This window comes from Oryza glaberrima, chromosome 5 (assembly GCF_000147395.1).
Source record: "Oryza glaberrima chromosome 5, OglaRS2, whole genome shotgun sequence".
In the NCBI taxonomy this organism is placed as follows: domain Eukaryota; kingdom Viridiplantae; phylum Streptophyta; class Magnoliopsida; order Poales; family Poaceae; genus Oryza; species Oryza glaberrima.
In genome coordinates, this window is record NC_068330.1 from 23,676,896 (window position 1) to 23,697,909 (window position 21,014).

General features: G+C 44.1%; 4 protein-coding genes across 5 annotated transcripts; all 4 read left to right on the plus strand.

The window, feature by feature from the left end:
* The first annotated feature begins 901 nt into the window (after nucleotides 1-901).
* On the plus strand, nucleotides 902-6,849 carry LOC127773764 (uncharacterized). Of its 2 annotated transcripts, XR_008017630.1 has the most exons (11): nucleotides 902-1,163; nucleotides 1,268-1,393; nucleotides 1,501-1,588; nucleotides 2,134-2,219; nucleotides 2,325-2,510; nucleotides 4,099-4,292; nucleotides 4,851-5,009; nucleotides 5,095-5,175; nucleotides 5,266-5,320; nucleotides 5,396-5,662; nucleotides 5,889-6,849. XR_008017630.1 is itself a non-coding variant. In XM_052299937.1 (10 exons), the coding sequence occupies exons 1-10, from the start codon at nucleotides 1,053-1,055 to the stop codon at nucleotides 5,570-5,572; spliced, it is 1,263 nt and encodes a 420-aa protein (XP_052155897.1). In that variant the 5' UTR covers nucleotides 902-1,052; the 3' UTR covers nucleotides 5,573-6,848. The 2 variants fall into 2 exon arrangements, 1 of the variants encoding a protein (XP_052155897.1); XM_052299937.1 differs by having other exon boundaries at nucleotides 5,396-6,848.
* A 296-nt stretch (nucleotides 6,850-7,145) lies between these two features.
* On the plus strand, nucleotides 7,146-8,349 carry LOC127773765 (uncharacterized protein At1g15400-like). The gene has a single exon (XM_052299938.1). The coding sequence runs from the start codon at nucleotides 7,739-7,741 to the stop codon at nucleotides 8,075-8,077; it is 339 nt and encodes a 112-aa protein (XP_052155898.1). The 5' UTR covers nucleotides 7,146-7,738; the 3' UTR covers nucleotides 8,078-8,349.
* Nucleotides 8,350-10,352: 2,003 nt separating this feature from the next.
* Nucleotides 10,353-15,936, plus strand: LOC127774285 (uncharacterized). The gene is made up of 18 exons (XM_052300522.1): nucleotides 10,353-10,703; nucleotides 10,792-10,923; nucleotides 11,023-11,193; nucleotides 11,271-11,297; nucleotides 11,402-11,609; nucleotides 12,012-12,093; nucleotides 12,236-12,344; nucleotides 12,492-12,608; nucleotides 12,734-13,009; nucleotides 13,463-13,624; nucleotides 13,703-13,834; nucleotides 13,919-14,101; nucleotides 14,197-14,223; nucleotides 14,335-14,542; nucleotides 14,717-14,798; nucleotides 14,952-15,060; nucleotides 15,179-15,298; nucleotides 15,422-15,936. Exons 1-18 carry the CDS (start codon nucleotides 10,548-10,550, stop codon nucleotides 15,737-15,739), a joined length of 2,619 nt encoding a protein of 872 aa, XP_052156482.1. The 5' UTR covers nucleotides 10,353-10,547; the 3' UTR covers nucleotides 15,740-15,936.
* Nucleotides 15,937-18,457: 2,521 nt separating this feature from the next.
* On the plus strand, nucleotides 18,458-19,899 carry LOC127773133 (uncharacterized). The gene is made up of 2 exons (XM_052299158.1): nucleotides 18,458-18,798; nucleotides 19,226-19,899. The coding sequence occupies exons 1-2, from the start codon at nucleotides 18,601-18,603 to the stop codon at nucleotides 19,646-19,648; spliced, it is 621 nt and encodes a 206-aa protein (XP_052155118.1). The 5' UTR covers nucleotides 18,458-18,600; the 3' UTR covers nucleotides 19,649-19,899.
* Nucleotides 19,900-21,014: the final 1,115 nt, after the last annotated feature.

Genomic DNA, 21,014 nt, shown 5'->3' on the forward strand with positions numbered 1-21,014 from the left:
TTGCAGCTGCAGCTTCTCCTAAAATTTTTAGGTGCTAAAAATTCTCTCAAACAGTCCAGTTTTTTTACCTAAATTCTCAAGGTTCCCAAATTCTGAGAATTTGTAGTTATAGAATCTGGAAAATGAACTAGAAGCGAGAAAAAAGCGAGAAACTGGGTTTTCTAGCTTCTTCAGATTCCCACAAGTTAGTTTTTCAGCAATAGTTTCTCCAAATCTTAAGTTCCCCTAAAGACCTAAACAGACAGGCTCACAGTGGGGGACTGGTTGTGGATTAGCCTTCTCCAACATAGGGGTGGGGCCTAATAAGCGGGATTGCTGCTGACGTGCCAAATCGAAGTGTTACGACTATAGCGGCCTGTTTGGTTAGAGGGAGTTTTTAAGAAGGGATTGGGAGTTTAGAGGGATGGGCTATTAAGTGTTTTGTTTAGTTGGGAGACATGAGAATTTTGGTGGGATAGGGATGGGGAATTGAGAAAGGAACTCCCTCATTTTCAATACCTGGGTAGGGGCAGGTAATTAGGAGGGAATTCCTCCTTTATTTTGTCTAAGTAAATATCAGACATATGTTTTTATTAATGACCTAATCTCCAACTAAACTCCCTATCAATTTCCATCTCCCCTATCAAACAAGATATTGAGATTAAAAATCAAATTCCCATCTTAATCTCATCATCAATTCCATTGTGTAAACTACTAATCCCTTTACGTCGAGTTACCAAACAAGCCGTCACGAAATCTACTTTGAGGTAGGCCCCACCTGCAGTATCTGCCGGCTACATCAGACCAGGGCCCCACTTTGCAGCGAAACACGTAACAGAAGGCCAGGGAGCCAGCGGCGCAGCCGTCATCCGACCGAGAGGCGAGCGAGAGAGCCCATTTCGCACGAGAAAGAAAAAGAAAAAGAAAAAAAAAACCGAGCTTCCAAGAGGCGCAGCGCTACAAGCCAAATCGAAGAGGCAAACCAAACCAAACCCAACCCCTCCTCCGCCGCGGCCCGAAACCCCACCGGATCGGCGGCGGCGGCGGCGGCAGGAGGCCGGCGGGCGGAGGAGATGTCGCTGACGGAGGTCAGGATCGGGGAGGAGGTGTGGCTCACCTGCCTCTCCCACGCCCTCACCACCGAGACGGAGGAGGTCATGGGCCTCCTCTTCGGCGACATCAAGGTCACCTGCTTCTCCTCTCTCCCCGTTCTCCTGCTCCTCCTCCAGCGCGAATGCGTGGCGCTTGCTGGTGTTGAGATCATGGTGGTTTTTTGCCTGCTTCGCAGCATTCGAGCAGGGGCGGGGTGACTGCTCTGATATGGGGGGCGTCGCCGCAGATGAGGTGCGAGCGGAAGAAGGACAGGGTGGAGGTCAACCCGGAGCTGCTCGCGGCGGCGACGGCGCAGGCCGAGATATCCTTTTTCCCCTCCATTTCTGTGATTTTGTGTGTTTGGTTTTGTGTTGAGAAGCCTAATGTTGGGGTTTCGGGAGTTGGAGTTGGACTTAACTCTGTTCGCACAGCTTGTCGGCCACCATCGGCGAGAAAACGAGGGTGATTGGATGGTACCACTCGCACCCGCATATCACCGTTCTGCCTTCCCATGTAGGTAGGTGGTTCAAGTTACCTCCAATTTGCTGTGCTTCACTAAGGCTGGAGCGCCTTCTGATAACCCCCTTGGTGTGCAGTACTTTGTCGCATTCCGTATTTGTGATGTCGTGAGATGATATGGAACTTTGCACGGTTTTGAAATTTGATTGCAATTGTGTTATTGTACTAATGCCATTTTGAATTTGAAGTGATGTGAAACCTTTCGTTATCCTATCTGATGTTTGGAAAACGAATGTTAATTATGCTAGAGCCCATTTCCTTTTTGTTGGTGGTAATGTATGTTTTTTTTGTATTTGGGAATGCTATATTTAGGCATGTGGGTTTACTCCATTTTTTCCGTTATGGCACCAACTTATACTTCCCTGAGTACGAAGGCAGTAGAGGGTCCATATCAGGACAAATTGACGATGACAATGTAGATCTAGGGAATTCGCTAGTGCATCTGCTTTTATGCTTTATTTGTCTCTTATGAGATGCTGCCCGTTTGCAGTGAGGGCTGGACTTTGCTTGTTATATCTGACTTACATGAGTCATATACTGCAGATGTTCGGACCCAGGCAATGTTTCAGTTGATGGAGCCAGGTTTTGTGGGTCTGATATTCTCTTGTTTTAGCGAAGATGCTCAAAAGGTATGATTCTTGTACTTCATATGCACATCATGTTTACTTCTAGTTTGGGGCACCCATGACATTTAATTAGCCCTGCTGAATTGATTTCTTTTTTGGTTCCCACAGGTTGGAAAAATCCAAGTGATTGCTTTTCAGTCACTTGGTGGAAATCAGCAATCTGTTGTTCCTGTTAATGATCCAGTCATTAACCTTGAATCATCTTGGAGTTCGTTGGATGATACCTCACATCCGGCATTGATTGAAGGCATTGAACAAGACACAGGGGATTCTAAATCTTCAAGAAATAGCAAGGTTTATTCTTGTATTCGTTGTACTCTCATGTCATGAAATTTCTTTTCAATTTTATTAAGAAAATATAGGGCTGGTCTCTAAGATAGGATTCCACAACCGCAATTTCTGTACTAAAAAAGTAAGCAATAAGAGTGAAAAGTGGATTTTAGATCTGGCTCTTTGTGGCGCTATAGAAATTATGTTTATGAAACTTAACAGTTCCATCTGTTTGGGCAATATATATAGACCAAGAATGACCTTTTCTCTTACATAGCAGTGATATGTGTCCTTCTAGAAGCCTCCCATGCCTTCCCTTTTGATGGGCAACATTAAAATCACACTAGCAATGTTCTACAACTACCTGATCATGTGGCAATGTTAGTCGTTGCACTGTCATAGCATAGTATGCAAGGATACCTCAGTGGCATTGATACATTTTTTGGATTAAATAAAACATCTAATTAATGAATGAATAAAGATGAAACAGTTAGCTAAATAGGAAATGTGCAAAGATCCAAATCCATTTGGGCTTTGCCATTTATTAATAGCAACCTAGTTTGATTTTTTGAGAAATTCTATGTTTTGTCATTGACAAGTGATCAATCCTACGAATTGCCATCGACGAACGAGGGATGGAGGATGGGGGATGGTTGTGATTGGTCAATGTGAGGGGGTAGGTGGAGAAGTACCTATATTTTGAGACAAAATTTGAATTCCAAAAGTAGCTATATCTTGAGATGGAGGGAGTATATTCTAGGGGTAAAATGGACTGTTTGCACAGGGTTAATGGAGTAATGGTCAACTGACACCGATGGTATTCTGTGTAACTTATGTTCGTTGATGGCAATTCTAAAAGCGATCACTTGTCAATGGAAAACATAGAATTTCTATTCTTTTTTAGGTATGAACATCATGACATGATGTAGAACATTTTGAAAACAAACTGAAATAAGCTCATGATATATATTTGTAGTCATAAAATATCCATCTGATTTTACATTGGGATATGATACTGTCTCTTATAAGTGATAAACATTATGTAATAAAGATATTGTATATGGGTTTTGTATCTTAAGTATTGACACCAATAAATCAGCCAAGCCCCATAACAGTTATGATTGTTATGCTCAGTAGTAACTGGCAGATGCTTTTTCATTCTTGAATATACACCAGCCTGATATATAACATCCACAGGATGACTGCTGACATTTATGACTATGACCAATTCTTCTGATGGATTATACATGTCCTGATATGGTTTTACATGAACCAATGTACATCAGATATTAACAGATAGCATGCACTACATTGTTTGGGCAACCCTGTCCACTGATCCATATCAATTGGAGACACATTTTACCTCTACTGTAATTGTTGTCTGAAAATTACACAGCTTTATTGAATCTACGTAGCTTTTAGGTATCATTTAATGATAATTCCTTATTGTGATGCGACAGGTGTGAAGCATGGAAATTTCTATACTATGTATGTTAAAATGGGAGATGATAATTTTGTTTAGATGTCTATTTATGCAATACAATTTGTCTGTGTGCCTTCCTGCAAGTATATTAATATTGGTAAACTTACTGTGCTTGTACTTATTATCTAGGTGTGGGCAAAATCTTCTGATGTGGATTTCTATCCTCATTCTGACGCCAATCACTCAGCAAAACATCAATCCAAAGAAAATGCTATAGTTGCATACGATCCCAATAATGCACCTGAGACCCCTGTTGATCTAGATGAATCAGATATGACCCCAAGCATCCAGGAGGCGTTGCACAGGTCAAACATGGACATTAGGTATTATAGTTGAAAACTTGTTATTCCCGTAAAATGCATTTATCCTTTTTATGCTGTAGAAATGTCAGTTGAATGATCAGGCTGACTTACTTTCTGTGACACCTGCTTCTATAGGATCTCTAAGTCCCTATCAGCTAGAAACATACATTTAATAAACACAATTCCAGTGACACTTCTTTCTCATGGAGCTATATCCACGTCACATATGTTCTGTTTTGAAACAAACCAATTGTAGCATGACTGGTCTATGGTCTCTTAAGTTTGCCAAATGGCACTGTCCTTTTTCTTTTTCCTGAGCAAAGCATGGCAATCCCTAAGATGCTATCTAATAGACTGTGCTTTATTTTACTTCTTGTCTAAATTCTAAGCATGTTCTACTATAAAAGAACAGCTGTAGTTTTCTGCATTTTCTAAATAGTGTATGATATATCACACCAGAAGGGCGTAATTGGATTATTGTCTTTTTTTATATATCAAAATTGTACATGCCAAACAGTTTAGCTAGTGTGGTGCAATATAATCATATATTAACTTCTAACTAGAATGTGTTGCCAATAGTGGTGCAGAATATGTAAGAAAGGAGGTGCCACTTTATGTATTTCCGACCAGGCATCTGCTAAAGCTGGACACCACATTAACTTCTTACTGTGATATGCAACATGTCGTTTTCGAAGAGGAAAAATCAGCATATAATCAAGCCATGCATCAAAATATTCGGTAACTAAAGTTACTTACTTTGCCTTATATAGTACTACGTGTTTATTATGTGGTAAAATGCACATCTTGTATGGTTCTTTTGCAGTGATGGGAAGATCCACCCACTTACATCTATTCACCATGCATCTACATACAACTCATCTCTCTGCAAATTAATGGAATATTGGTTAGTAGCACAATCTCTGTCTGTTAATTGGCTGATATGTTTATTTATGTGCAGCCCTCTGCTAACTTATCTTGCATTCTGCTATTCTAGTTTGAGCCCTGCTATAAATGTACTTCAGGATCGTCTGAAGGAAAATGAACTTCGGGTGAGTGGAGCCTGCATCTTATTACACTGCTCTTAAAGGGAGTTGCCACTAATGGCTACTTGGTTCTGCGAACAGTTATCTATGCTAATGGAGGAGGCTAAACAACTTGAGGCAGAGAACCAGAGCATGAGAAATGATTCTCCTCGTCGCTTGATGTATCATGGGACTAGTGGCACCAGTTCTCTGATGGCACAGGATAAGCAAATGAGCCCCAGAAGTCCTAGCGGCACCGGCCGGAGAAAGGCTTCCTGATTTCAATCTTGTTCACTTGACATGGTGAATATCGTGAGCTGCGGTTCCACCCCTTGCTATCTGCAATCCCCATTTTTCCGGTGTATGAAGGTGTGTACAGTGGCTTTGTACATACCTCAACTCCTCAGCACCAGTGCTGTTGTAAAAGTTACTGCGGCCTCCCTTGGCTTTGTACTGCTGTTCCTCGCGCTGCTGCTTAATTTGCGCCAAATCCCTTTCCCTTCCGAGGGCTTATTCCATGAGCTTGTAGTTTGTGCTGGGGTGGTTGCTTTCTTTGAGCTATTGCTAATTAAGATGCAATGCATTTCCCGTGCAGGCAAAGACGAAGCTTGTTTTTGCTTTGCTGTTGGAACAGATCATGTACTATTACCAATCCAAAAGCTGAAATGCTCAGGCACACTTGCTGCCAAAGTGTCAAGTGGGCGACATTGACTGGATAGGAAGTACTCCCTCCGTCTCACAATATAAGGTATTTTGAGTTTTTGATTGCAATGTTTGACCACTCGTTTTATTCAAATTTGTTTTGCAAATATAAAAAACGAAAAGTTATACTTAAAGTACGGTAGATAATAAAATAAGTCACAAATAAAATAAATAATAATTTCAAAAAAAATTAAATAAGACGAGTGGTTAAACGTTGTAAGTAAAAACTCAAAATCCTTATATTATGGGACGGAGGGAGTATTTTGTGTATACAATGCATGGAGACTTCTGTTATGATCAGTATATCTGCAATTATCCACTGTACTTGAACCATGGTATTCAATGGGGTCTTTGTCCAGTGACGACAACATGCTGTCGACCTGCAGTTTCGACAGATGACGGATTCGTTTCAGTGGTGGTGCCATGGCATGGAAATGTATTTGGAGCTTTTCCGTGAACGAAACTGAATGTCCCACCTTGGAATGGAAGCCGGCAGAAGCTATCAGTTCCAAGGTTCACACTTCAAGCATCACATGGGCCAGTGTTGCCCCTGTTCTTTGACATCGCCACCCGGTAATGATCGAATTGGAAAGCAAAATCGATCGAGACAATACATCTCGCGTCCAAGTTACGGAGGATGCCAGATCGGAGCCGTGCCGTCCAATCATTGTTTAGGCCGAACGAATCCATCATGAAAGCTGCAAAATGCAGCTCCAGGTTCACCAACGGTGCAAGTGTGCAAACACTGGATGGTGCTCGTCCGCTCGAATCACATCCGTTTTTCCCAATCTCCACTGCACACTACAGTGGACTAGTGCTAGAATAATTCTTCCCACACACACAAGGTCAGAATCTCTACTATTGTAAAAATTAAAAATGTTTTTGTCAGTACTTTTAGTATGTTATCCGTGTTTGGATCGGTTTCTAAATTCAATCGCTTTTGGAAATATAAATCTGTGTTTGAGCCGGTTTTTAATTTTGTTAGTTTTAGAAATACAGAAGGAGTCGTATAAGAAATCTCTTTAAAAAAAAACTTGCATGTTAATTTGAGACAATCAGACCCCTAATTGCGGCTCATAATTTTGTAAAAAGAATATCCAAGCGAATTCTCACGGTGAATTTCACCTTAGCTAAACCGTAAAACAATAATAAGATTAAAATAGTCTTCACCCATTGCAATGCACGGACATTTTTCTATAAAACTAAAAAAAGAATTAACCTCGTGGTTAACCTAACCCAAAACGGATTAGAGCTTGATCAAATCATCCATGCCTGTTCTTCTGGTCAAATATGAATGAACTACCTGCGGTGGAGTAGGTCCACGTTCTTGGACCAAGCCGTCACCGTTTATATCCATTTGCCCACCCGCCAACCAGCGTTGCCGATGAGAAAAAAAAATCCATTATTTTCTCTCCTTTTTCGCCTCGGAACAGTTGAGCTGATCGATCGCCGGATCAGAGTAGATTATCTCCGGAGCCAAGTGACCGGTGGCGGCCATTATTTTTCCTTTTTAGTTTATAATTTTTTGAATTATTTTTATTTTTACGCTCATCGTCATCACACGTCGCCGTCCCTTTCGGTTTCATCAGCGATCGGTTTCATCCACTATCTTCCCCTCCCCAATAAGAATTCGATCTTTCGGTTCTCGGTGAACCACCCCCCGTGTTTTCTTCGTATATAGCGGATCTTCTGGGTCTCTGATCCTGTGAATTTCGGGAATTTTTGTGATCGATCGATCGATCCATGGCGGGGCTGCAGCGGTCGAGCGAGACGTTCCGGCGGTCGGGCTCGTCGGGGCTCGTGTGGGACGACAGGCACCTGTCCGGGGAGATCAAGCCGGCGGACGGCGGCGGCGGCGGCGCGGCGGCGAGGGTGGAGCGCAGCCGGTCGGCCGGGCACGGCGGGTACAGGGCGGCGGGGCGCGTCCAGCCGGCGCTCGACCCGCCGTCGCCGCGCGTCGCCGTGTGCGGCTTCTGCAGGTTCTTCGGCGGCAGCGGCAAGGGCGGGAGGAGCGGCGGCGGCGGCGCCGCCGCCGCCGTCGCCGGCGGCAAGGCCAAGGCTAGGCGCCACTCGTCGTCGTGATCCGTCGAGAGCTAGAGCGACTCATCGTCTCATCATCTGTACATACATGCAATTCCCCATCTGATCGGATCATGCTCCAATCCATTAGTCCATTTCGTAGCCTTTTTATTTTTTCATATAGTTTCTTTGCTTATCTTGTAAATTGTTTCATGTCAAGTAGGTGATTAGCACTAGAAAACTATGACGTGCAAGCAACTATGAACTATTAAGTATTTTTCATGTGAACAGTGAATGTGTCCGTGGAGTATCATCTGCAGAGCTTGATAATCTTATTTCTTGTAATTAATCTATTCGGACGATATCAGATTTTCTTTTTCATATGCAACGACGTGCTAAATGTTGTGTTATCTGGGAAAAAAATTGCTCTGCAATATCCTTTTCCTCCACTTTTTGTATAGTTTTTTTTTTTTGGAACCTCATGTGCTAGTGCAGAATTTGGCAGGCGTTATGCCTGTGCTGCTTGAAACTGAAACTCATTTTTTCTTTCTGACGAAGGAGAGCTGAAACCTGAAGCTACCCAAGTTGCTCCTCAGCTGGTGTGAATCAACTTTTTTGTTTTCTGAATTCTCTGAAACTTGTTTGGCCTTTTCTGTAATTTGGATTAATAATGAATGACATTTCTTCGTCTTTTTCTTCTTTCTTTCTTTCCTGTTACGCGTGGCATTAATCATCCTCCAGCACCCTTCTGAAGCACGGCACCTGCGATGATGGTGAGCTGCTTCCTTTGAAGATTCAGGAGTCAGAAAGCTGAACGTTTTTGTTCAGAATTTGCCATTTGCACAAGGACAGATCGTGTTCAAACTTGCCGGCCAAATAATTCGCAAAAGAGGAGAGCATTTAGCAATGCCAACCCTGGATATCTATGCGGCTCTTTATCAGCTAGTGTTTTCAATGCAGAAATGATTCTGTTCCTAGTAACAGAGTTACTCTCAGTCCTGACAGCATGAAGATGGATGCATTTTGACAGCATGAAGATGGATGCCGGCCAAATAATTCTGTGTTCTTAGCATATAGAACAGTACTGCACTGTTTGGTAGTTGAAGGTGGACTTTTGAGCGTGTGTTTGGTTTATGTCTGTAAATGCCAAACCGTACAGTAGCAAGTACGTACTGAATTTTCTTTACCTGATGCTTCTGCTTCTCATATTGTAAACGAAGGCTTCAGCTCACTAATAACATTTTTAACTGAGTTCAGTGGATCAAAACTAGAATCAGACAAATGCATCTCAAATACTCCGATTAGAAATTATGCAAGACGTCACCTACACCTAGATTATCTGACAAAAGCAACTGAGTGCTTAGATTCGCTTGAGCCACTCATTTAAGGTGCCAGAAGCAGGATAATGTTCTCATGTGGATGTTTTTATCATTTGATGCTTTTCAAGAGCTAGAAAAGTGTCCCTGAGAAAACGAGAGCTAGAAAAGTGGCTACTTGATTCAGAGGGAGGAAAAGGGCAGGTGTCTAATCGGTGCATTAGTAGTGGAATAATGCTTAGCAAGGACAAATCAGAATGGGATGCTGGAGAGGGCAAAGTTTGGTAGTTAGGATTTAAAGCAACAAACTGATTGATAGATAATAGAACAAAAGGTACAGACAGTTGACAAACAACAGAACAAAATTACAGTAAATTCACGCTGTAACTAGCTGTTTGATTAGGTCAGGTCATAACAGGTAAATGCTTTCATCATTGTTTTATAAACGTCAGAAAAGAAAAAGTGAAATAAGAGGTGAAACTGAAGAAGAGCAGATCGGTCTTTCAGCTTCCAGCGCTTTCAGTTCCTTGACGCAAGAGCTCTAAACAGCTAAGCAGCATAGCAGGCATGGAAATATGGAATGCAACTCTTGCTCTGCTACCGTTTGAAATGCAAAAAAAAACAATATTAACATTTTACCATAACAGTGCATAAATTATTACTACATGCCTCATGTCATGCATGCAACCTTGCCAGTTGCCACCAAATGGCCCTGATTCCCTCCCCCATTTGGAGAAATTCTTACTACCTTTATGTCTATTTAATTACCTTGAAAAAAATCTCTAATAAATAGCACAAAGGAAATGACTTATGCAGCTGATTTATTAGCCATCACATTCAGTTACTTACCAACCTACACAAAGTACGTACACAAGCACAAAAGTTGGAATCTTTTAGTCACCAAATCAATCAGCAAAAGTCGCAATCAGGGTGTGCAAATGTGCAATTGCCCAATCCACAGACGGCCATGCAAAATTCCCCCCCCCCCCCCCCCCCCCCTCGCTTTGCATGCTTAAATCTCGCTATCCATCGCCATGGATGGATGATTCAACCGCAAAAGCAACCTAGTTAGTACAAGGCAGCACATGCGCTGCTATTAGTAGCAGCTGCTAGGTGTCCTGCTATTTTGTTGCCCTGCTTCCTCTAATCTTCCTCTTCTTCTTCTCCTTCAATCGTGTCGTGTCGTCTCCTTGTTCGGTTCTTTGGTGCAGGAAGCAATGGCGATTCTTCGTGTGTCCGTGATGCGGCTGGTTGTTGCGGCCATGGCTGTTGCAGTTGGTGTTCTCTTCTTCTCCGGCGCCGGCGAGGCGCGCGTGCTCCTCACCCTCGACGACTTCGGCGCCGTCGGCGACGGCATTGCCAACGACACGCAGGTGAGGTGTTCGAGCTCGGTGCAATTTTTTTTTATTTTGGTCGGCGAGAACTCTGGCACGACGGTGCACTCTGTCTGTTCGTGTCTAGGCCTTCTTGGACGCCTGGAACGCCGCCTGCGCCTCGACGGAGCCGGCCGTCCTCGCCGTGCCGGCCGGGAAGACGTACCAGATCTGGCCGGTGCGGCTCGCCGGGCCCTGCAAGAAGAAGCTCAAGCTCATGGTACGTACGTGCTTGCCCCGTGTCGCGCCGCGCGCCGGCGGCGGCGGCGGCGTTCGTCTGTTCGATTCGATGACGCGAGCTGCATTGTGTTTGTGACAGATTTCCGGGACGATCGCGGCGCCGGCGAGCCCCGACGAGTGGGCGGGGCGCGACCCGACGAAGTGGCTCTACGTCTTCCGCGTCGACGACCTGTCCGTCTCCGGCGGCGGCACCATCGACGGCATGGGCGCCGAGTGGTGGGCGCGCTCCTGCAAGCGCAAGAAGACCAAGGTAACAACAACAACCAATTCGCCATTGTTAACCATCAAAGCATCATCTGAACGTTTGCTCTTCTTGCGTTCTTGCAGCCTTGCAGCACGGTGTCTGCTCCCAAGGTGAGCGAGAGCGAACGCTCCTCCATTCCGGCCGCCGGAGTACGGTCGCCGGCGGCGACCGTGACTGATTCTTCTCTCTGCGATTGCATTGCATTGAATTGCAGGCGCTGCAGTTCGAGGAGTGCAGGCGGGTGAGCGTGCAGGGGATCACGATGCAGAACGGGCCGCAGTTCCACCTGATGTTCACCCGGTGCACGGACGTCAAGGCAAGCTTCCTCCGCGTCGTGGCGCCGGAGAGCAGCCCGAACACCGACGGGATCCACCTCAACGACACCACCCATGCCCAGATCATGGACAACCTCATCTCCACAGGTCAGTGTGCTGTGCATGCCAATGCCATGACAAAATTCAGAATGTACTTGTTTGCAAGCTTGGACTAATCTTCAGTTTCAGATGCTGACTTTCTGAGACAGTGTGTCAGTGTCTCTCCTACTTCTGGTCAAACTAATTCAGATATCTGATTCCATTTTTCGCATTTTGTTATTCAAGATAAGATCAAATCCGCCAAGTCGGCGCCCAAAATCGAATAATTGACCTGGAAAAGGAATACTTGAAAGTTGTTAAATTAATGTAGTTGATTGATAAGAGATCAGGTCATACATTGCTGCTCTTGGTCAGAATCTTGGGCTTCCTTTGAAGTTTGAAGCAGGCAGTGATTACCACTGATATTTGGATGATTGGTTAATTAATCTGCTGTTTAATCACTTTCTTCAGGAGATGATTGCGTGTCAATGGTTGGCAATTGCTCTGACGTCCGAGTGAAGGACATATCATGTGGGCCTGGACATGGCATCAGGTTGCAGTACTTTCCAGGATTCCATGCCAGTCTTTGCCCATAATCTCTGATCAGTATAACAATAGATTTTTCTGTTTCTAAAGAGGATTCTGTTACTGGAACTGCCAATGTCACTGACACGTGGCACTTGTTTGATTGACAGTATCGGAAGCTTAGGCAAGAACCGGACCACTGACAGAATAGAGAACGTGAGGGTGGACACCTGCTTGCTGACAAACACAACCAACGGTGTACGGATCAAGAGTTGGCAGGTTAGTTGCAGGACATCACACTTCTGAATTCTCACAAGAACAATCTGATGAGGGGAAAAAACACTTGCAGTTCTTGGTTCTGACAAGAACAATCTATTCAGAAAAAGGAGTAATTATATGACAAAATGCAACTTTGTGCTTGATCAGGGAGGGATGGGGTATGCTCACAACCTGAGGTTCGAGGGCATCGTGATGAAGAACGTCTCCAATCCAATCATCATCGATCAGTACTACTGTGACCAACCAACACCCTGTGCAAACCAGGTAATAATCTGCATTTTCACCTGCAAAGCATCGTATCATCTCTGAAACTCTGAACTTTTGCCATTGTTCAGAGCACTAGTTCATCATCTCTGAAACTTGGGAATTTTTCGTCTCTGTGGATGCAGACGCAGGCGGTGGAGGTGCGCAAGATCGAGTTCGCGGGCATCCGGGGCACGTCGGCGACGGAGCAGGCGATCAAGCTGGCGTGCAGCGATGCCGTGCCGTGCCGGGATCTGGAGCTGAGGAACGTCAACCTGACCATGGTGGGCGGCGGCGCGGCGTCGGCGTTCTGCCACAGGGCGTCCGGGAAGGCGGCCGGCGCCGTCGTGCCGGCGTCCTGCCTCGCCAAGGCGCCCCACAGGATGCTCGGCGACGCCACGCCGGCGGCCAGAGTCGGTTCTTGATCGCCGCCGGCAATGCCCGATCCTGGCAACGATCACCGGAAAAAAGCTGAAGTATAAATACCGTACACGTAGGTGTAGAAACTGTTGCCGTATTTGGGAGAGTGTATGAGTACAGAGAGTTGTAAGCTGTATACGACGTTTGTGTCAAGAATTTTTTAGAGGGCATTATGTGAAGTTAAAATGGATACAAAAAAAAATAATTTTACCGGAGTTTCTGCTACTAGCAGTGATGGGCCGATGGCCCAATTATATTGGCCCCACGTAACGAAGGTGTCGGTGGCCCACGGACCACGGCCCACGTGTTTTCTCGATGTCCACGTGGTGATGTGGAATTGTGGATCAAAGATTCTCCCAAGAAAAGAAAAAAAATAAATCGTGGATCAGATTTTCGTCAAAATAATATCTCGTGGACTTGGACACTTGTTGTCAGAAAGTCGAAGCTGCTGATCTTGGATGCCACCTAGTTCAAGGATGGCGCCGCCGCCGCTCGCCGGCGTGGTGGTGGTCGCCGCTGCGCTCCTGCTCCTCCTGCCGGAGGCCGCCGAGCCCCGCACCCTCCTCTCGCTCGACGACTTCGGCGCCGTCGGCGACGGCGTCGCCAACGACACGCAGGTGAGCAGCAGCTAGCCACTCCAGCTTCACTAGCTCAGCTCACAATGGCGTCTTCACTGTCTCTGCCGCCTCGTCCAGGCCTTGGTGGACGCCTGGAGCGCCGCCTGCGCCACCGGCGACCACACCTTCCTCCACGTCCCGCCCGCCAAGTCCTATCTCGTCTGGCCGGTCACCCTCGCCGGACCTTGCAGGGAGGAGATCAAGCTCTTCGTACGCACACACCACCACACACTATCTCCGCCTCTTCCATTTCTTGTGCCTTATCCACTTCGTTAATCGCGTCCGGTTCCTCAGATCTCCGGCAACATCGTCGCGCCGGAGAGCCCCGACGAGTGGCCGGAGGGCGGCGGCGGCGGCGGCGAATGGCTCCACTTCGTCGGCGTCAGCGACCTGACGCTGAGCGGCGGCGGCGTCATCGACGGCCGTGGCCACCGGTGGTGGGCCCGGTCGTGCAAGGCAAAGCACAACGCGACCGAGGTAACCAATGGTCTCCTCCATGACCATGATGTTGCCAATTGCAACACAGAAATATCTGAATTATTCTGAAGTTCTGAACAATCTTTTCTCTGCAGAACTGCACTACCCAGGCTGCTCCAAAGGTGAGATTTTCGCTTTAATTTGATCAGAGATCTTGCCTAGCTCGAGAGGATTTGGACCAAAAAGATGGAGAATTCATGCATGGATTGCATTTTCGCGGTGTTAATTTGCAGGCGCTGCACTTCGAGGATTGTCAGGGTATCAGCGTGATGGGGATCACGCTGCAGAACAGCCAGGAGAGCCACCTGACGTTCACCCGGTGCTCGCACGTCAAGGCCAACTACCTGAGGATAACCTCGCCAGAGGACAGCCCGGACACCACCGGAGTTCACGTCGTCAGCTCGCGCAATGTTCACATCATGGACGACTCGATCTCCACAGGTACTACACATTTTTTTTTTCTTCTGAAGAAATGGAGCTTTGCTCTGAATTTCTGAATGATGTCTGTTGCTGAAACAGATGTCTCGTTTGAAATTAGTTGATCAGATATGTTTTGCAGGACAGTAAAAAGGCTCACAAAGAACATTTTCTTCCCCTTCTTTTTGCCTTTTTTAGGTCATGATTGTGTCTCGATTGTGGGCAATTCTACGGATGTTCGTCTAAGAGCCATCTCATGTGGACCTGGCCATGGTATCAGGTTAGCATTTTTTTTCTCCATCTTTTCAGTGGAATTTGCATCAGATTTTGAACTAAATTCAGACAATGACTCCACCCAAACACACTCCACATGACCACATCCATTTATAGTAGCAGTTCGTAACAGAGCTAATTAACAGTTTGTGCTTGTCAGTATTGGAGGATTAGGCGAGAACCGAAGTTACCACAGGGTAGAAAAGATCAAGATGGACACCCTGTTCATTTCCAACACTGAAAACGGCGTACGCGTCAAGACCTTCCAGGTTAACCGTAAACCCAACGCCCACTTCTCACCTGAATCTTCGTCAGAAACACCCAAGATTACACTGAACTCTGAACTCAAAACTGCCTAGCTAGCTAACTTCTGCTGTTGTTCTTCAGGGCGGCTGCGGCACCGCCCGGAAAATGAAGTTCGGTGACATCCTTATGAAGAACGTCAAGAACCCGATCGTCATCGATCAGCAGAACTCCTCGAGCAACGAAATTCCCTGCGGATCAAAGGTACAGTGAGCTCATGATCAGCATCTGATCTGATCAGCACATAGTAGAAGATCAACATCTCTGAACATTTTGCCTAACATCTCTGAACATTGCGTTTTTTGGGGTGGATTGGATGGTGTGCAGAACGGAAGCGCGGTGACGGTGGGGGAGATCAGCTACACGGACATCACCGGCACGTCGGCGTCGGAGCGGGCGGTGACGTTCGCGTGCAGCGAGGCGGCGCCGTGCAGCAAGCTGTCGCTGGAGAACGTGAACATCACCATGGCCGGCGGGCAGAACGCGTCCGCCTACTGCCACCACGCGTTCGGGAAGAGCGTCGGCGTCGTCGTCCCGGACTCGTGCCTCGGGAAGGAGGACTACCTCCGCCGGCAAGTCCCCGCCTCCGCCGCCGCCGCCGGCGGCGGGACGCAGGAGAAGGGAGGAGAAGATGACGATCGGTGAAACCGTGGCAGGTTAAGTCAGCGTGTGTAGTGGACGTGTTCACATCCTTATCCTTTACCATAATAACACTATTATTACATGTACTAACGTGTTAGGATAATAGGAGTTTAGAACCCGCATACCATGTATCTATCGTGTAATCGTAAAAAAAAAACTTTTAATAAAACAAGAGAAGGCCGGCCACGATGTTAGGATGAGATTATCGTGCAAGGAGGCGATGATTGGGTTGTTCAGATTGACTAGCATTTTCTCTACATTTACGCACGCTTCATCGTACATCTTGCTACTTCTACTCTTTTTCTTTCAAGTGCTTAGCGCGTTGAGTGGTAATTATAAGATATGCTCACTCTATTAAGAAATGTAGCAACCTACCCATCTTAGAAATATGAATATGGACATGCCTCATATCCAGATTTATAGTTTTAGGATGGGTCTCATTCCGTTCTAGATTGCTATATTTTGTAACGGAGGTAATAGCGCTTATTAGCAGAAAAAATAATTTGCGAGTAAAACATTCATATTTGTTATCAGCAATTAAAAGCTAGTAATGCTGAAAAGATAAATTAAAATATTAGAAAAGAAAACATCAAAATTAATGTTTTTAAAATTGAAACTTTGGCTGATGCGGATAAATCCAGAAACAAACTTTGGAGCTTATGGTTTCCTGATTTACACTACTGTAATTCTATATTTTTTAGGTGAATAGCCAAAGTAGTCCTCCAAGTTTCATCTGAGGTTCGGTTTAGTCCTTGATGTTTCAATCTATCCATATTAGTCCTTCAAGTTTTCATTTTGGGCAATTTTACAGTTCTTGAGGAAGTACCATGAGGTACCATTTTTTCTATTGTAAATTTGGTACCTCTTGGTACCTAGGTACTATGAGGTACGATGAGGTACCAAATTTTACACTAAATTTTTGGTACCTCATGGTACCTCCTCAAGCACCGTAAAATTGCTCTTTCATTTTAGTTCAAACTTATCCTTGAACCAACAACTCTCTTCATAAATGACACTTATACCCCTCATCATTCACATATATAAGAGAAAAATTGCATGCTTGAATTTTTTATAGATAATACATAGTATATTATGTAAAACGAAAAAAAAATTATGCACTAACAAGTGTATACGATAGTCATTGCTTAAGTTTCATGTGCACATATTGAAATAATGGGAAGTACATCTATAATGTTGTTTATTCATGTTGGCTTTCTCTTTTCTAGTATATAGATGTATACAAATTAAGGGCAAAAATGACATTTTCTAATAGAAATATTGACTAGAAATAGCCATATGGCATATTAAGTGGACCCAAGGATGATTTCAAGTCAAAACAAATATTTGAAGGACCTATGTGGACAAAATGAAACGTGAAGGACCAAATTGAGCCTTCGCTAAAACTTGAGGGACTAAATTAGCTATTCACCCATATTTTTTCACATTCGTGTGTTTCTAAAATCCTGCATTCCAAAGAAGCTGGGATTTTGTGCACATATAGTTACATGGACAAATTTCCCTATACTTTGAGAGAGAGGTAGGAGTTGGTACTCTTAGTTAGGAGCATTTACTTCTATAGAGTAAAACATGTAATAAGCCTTCAAATTTATTAATAAAAAGATAACTGTCGCTCGATCAAGAATCTTTACCCATTTTGCACATAGCACCATGCTTTTCCTTCCTAAGTCCTCAAATATAATGCTAACTTATCTTTTTTTTAATACGATTCCAATTATTGTTTAAGATGTGAGCTTTGTTTTATTATGAATAATTAGATAGCATATAATTATTGGGAGTCACTAACCCAAACCCATTTTCAGATCAAACTTGAGATTGTAGTAATTACAATGATATCTAGATTACATATGAACAATAACATTCATATATCAATACTTGTATTGTAATATTGAAGGTACATATGAAGCTACATTAGTATTTTGTATATACATAGGCTGCGTTCGGTTGTTGGTGTTGGGAACTAAATCCGTCACGCACGTAAACAGAAAGATTTATTAGCATATAGCTAATTAAATATTAACTATTTTTTTGAAAAATGGATTAACATGATTTTCTAAAGCAACTTTCGTATAGATTTTTTTTAAGAACATACTGTTTAATAGTTTGGGAAGCGTGTACATGGAAAATGAGGGAGATAAGTTAGGCAGATAGGGTAAATAACACAACCATAGAGTTGCATCTAATCCTTTAGAACTTTGATTTTGGTTGATGATAGAACTAATGAATCCCACTGTAAGGCGCACACATGGTGCCAACTAGTTTAATTAAAATGTTATGGCGGGCATTGCGGAAATCATGGTATGGATTTTTGACATGTTGCCCTTCTGTACTCTTATAAAAAAATAAATAAACTAGCTGGATGCTGGTGCAAATTATACGGCTAGATCTAATTTATTTTTAGAAAACAAATCATACATCGCTAATTTTGGCGTTGTCAAAACATTCATAAAAAAAATAAGTTACAAGTTTAATTTTAAAAAATATGTACAAAGTTCTTATAAACAATAAAAGAAAAAAAAGGCAACACCAAGTTTAGCCAAGACAGCCTGAAACCAAGGAGAGCCCATGGTATGCAACCACCAAAATCTGAAAATAACCATGACCCATGGCATGCAACCACCCAACCTGAAAGAAACCATGGCCATTCATTTACCTTCACCTCTCCCCTATATAAACCGTACTCAGCTCGTCGGAGAAGCCAAGCCATCACCAAACCTTTTAGCTTCTCAGCCTTTTGCCTCTCTTTGTACTCTCTTTCTTGGCCGTCTCTCTTATATCCCTCAATTTAACCATCGAGGGCGGCCAAAAAAAAGAGAGAAAGGAAGAGCAAAATAACACATTACACCATGGCGCGATTCGTCATCATCTCCGTCGTCGTCGTCGCCGCCTTCGCCGCCGCCGCTGTCGTTGAGGCCCGCGTTGGACCTATCGACGTCGCTCCGACCAACCTGATCACCAACCCACTCGGTGTCATCATCGACAATGGCCGCAAGATCACCGGCGCCGTCGTCGACGAGTGCGCCTGGACCTGCGATCATGTCGCGGTGAGTGACGACACTACTGTCCATGGAAGCTCTAGAAAAGGGAAAATCCCTCGAGAATATCCCCTCGTATTTATATGTCACTTAAATAATTATAAAAAAATTAAAAAAATTAAGAAGACGTGTTAACCTGTGATATATCACCCTACAAACATGCAAGTTCAAATTCAACTTCTGTATCTCGCAACGAAAAAAATAAATTAAACCAGATATAGATGTTTAATTTGAACTTGGATATTTGTGAAGTGATATATAACATGTTAATACATCTTCTCAATTTTTTTTAAATTTTTTATAACTATTTGAGTGACATGAAAATAATAAGAGAATGATGTTCCTCGAGGGATTAAAATCCACTCCCAGAAATGGTCAGAAAATTACTTACTGCTCATGTCATGGATGAACAGTCTGTCTATTGATGTTGATGCAGGCGGATAACATGAAGATGTGCAACACGCTGAGGAAGCTGCCGGGGGTGAGCTCGCCGAAGGAGCTCCTGACGGCGGCGGTGAAGCTGTCGATGAGGAAGGCGAAGGCGGCGAGGGCGAGGTTCGAGGCGGCGGCGAGGGCGGCGGAGAAGGGGACGCCGATGGAGTCCATCCTGGACACCTGCAAGGAAGGGTACGACAACACGGTGTCGGCGCTGCAGGAGGTGCAGCGCTGCATCGACGCCAACGACAGCAAGGCGAGCCTCATCACCAAGATGTCGGCGGCGACCACCTTCACCGGCGACTGCGGCAACGCCTACGAGGAGCGGGAGCTGGAGCCCAGCCTCGCGCTCAAGGCCACCAAGAACAACGTCAACCGCGTCGTCACCGGCGCCCTCGCCATCGCCGCCAAGCTCAAGCTATAATTAGCCAACTGATCATCAATCGATATGAATGATTGATCAACTATAAAATTACACCTAGCTCATGCATGCGTCCGCGCGTTATGTGTGTACGCACGCATGCATATGTGTAAGATCGATCAACAGATCACAGAAGTGGTGGCGTATCTCGCACTTGTGAAAAAAAATATAAAAAAAAAGGCTGGAGAACAAAAATGTAGTATGCTATCTTAATTTTTAAGGTGATTAATATATATGGCGAATTCAACGACCGACATCGCATGCACTTCTTCTCTTTTCTTTTAACGTACTAACAAGAATATCTTACTTTGCAACGAGTGAAGGCAAACATATTAAACCACATATTATTTCACGTTTTTACAACAATAATGATAATCACATGACGTAGCTTATCATTGTAAAGATGCAACATCGATAAGATTCATCGATAAGATAGGAAGCCATTGCCAGACCTCCCCTCCACCGCCTCCTCACAAAGTAGCCGACACTGACCCGAGAGCTCTCTTGTCGCCACATGTTGCTGCACGTTGGCCATGCATCGCACCCCTACTCATATCGTCCAAATCACCTCAGCCCAAGAAATCAATCGGTCGATCTCTTCCTCTCTTTTTTTTGGTAATACTGATTTTGTTTAGGGTGATTGAAATCGGATCCATCAACAAATCAATATTCCTCTTTCCCTCTCCATGTCCGACATGGCTTCTTTCCTACTCATCAACTTCGACTCTGACTCGGGAAGTGGGGGCAGAGGCAGTAAGCGAGGGGGAGGAGTCGAGGAGTAGCGATCTAGCTGTTGGATCTATTGGAGGTCACGACCGTTGGATTGATGGACGTAAAAACACTACCAATTTTTTAAGTAGGTAAAGATAAAGATACAATGTCCGTTAACTTGTAGACATATATTTAACTAATTATTTTATTTAAAACTATCACGTAATTCAAAAGTCAAATTAAAGATGTTATATACTCCCTCTATCCTATAATATAAGGCATGCACACATTCCAAAATTCAACTTTAAAAACATTTGACCAATGATTATTATAATATAAGTTAACTTTTTTACTAAAATTTATATCATTGGATTGACATTTAAATTTACTTTAAGATGGTTATAATTTTGTTACAATAAACCTTATAGTATATGAGAAATTATAAGTCAAAGATTAGTGTCGAAGATTGTGCCAAGTTTGGCCATGACTTATATTATGGGATGGAGGGAGTATTATACAACGAAGTGAATATATATTAGGCATCTTGATTAATAAAAGAATATTTTCAATGGACATGATTGTATTCATCATTCATTAGAAATTCAGAACCAATGACTCAATGAGTCAATGAGCTAGTAAATTTCTGGAGCTCTGAAAA

Excerpts from the sequence above, each read along its gene's own strand:
- LOC127773764 (XM_052299937.1), top strand. The coding sequence starts at position 1,053 with ATGTCGCTGACGGAGGTCAGGATCGGGGAGGAGGTGTGGCTCACCTGC. Across the intron at positions 5,010-5,094 it reads GCCATGCATCAAAATATTCG|TGATGGGAAGATCCACCCAC; the intron begins GTAACTAAAGTT and ends GTTCTTTTGCAG. Across the intron at positions 5,176-5,265 it reads TGCAAATTAATGGAATATTG|TTTGAGCCCTGCTATAAATG; the intron begins GTTAGTAGCACA and ends CTGCTATTCTAG.
- LOC127773765 (XM_052299938.1), top strand. The coding sequence starts at position 7,739 with ATGGCGGGGCTGCAGCGGTCGAGCGAGACGTTCCGGCGGTCGGGCTCG.
- LOC127774285 (XM_052300522.1), top strand. The coding sequence starts at position 10,548 with ATGGCGATTCTTCGTGTGTCCGTGATGCGGCTGGTTGTTGCGGCCATG. Across the intron at positions 12,609-12,733 it reads CAACACCCTGTGCAAACCAG|ACGCAGGCGGTGGAGGTGCG; the intron begins GTAATAATCTGC and ends CTGTGGATGCAG. Across the intron at positions 14,799-14,951 it reads GGACCTGGCCATGGTATCAG|TATTGGAGGATTAGGCGAGA; the intron begins GTTAGCATTTTT and ends TGTGCTTGTCAG.
- LOC127773133 (XM_052299158.1), top strand. The coding sequence starts at position 18,601 with ATGGCGCGATTCGTCATCATCTCCGTCGTCGTCGTCGCCGCCTTCGCC. Across the intron at positions 18,799-19,225 it reads GGACCTGCGATCATGTCGCG|GCGGATAACATGAAGATGTG; the intron begins GTGAGTGACGAC and ends ATGTTGATGCAG.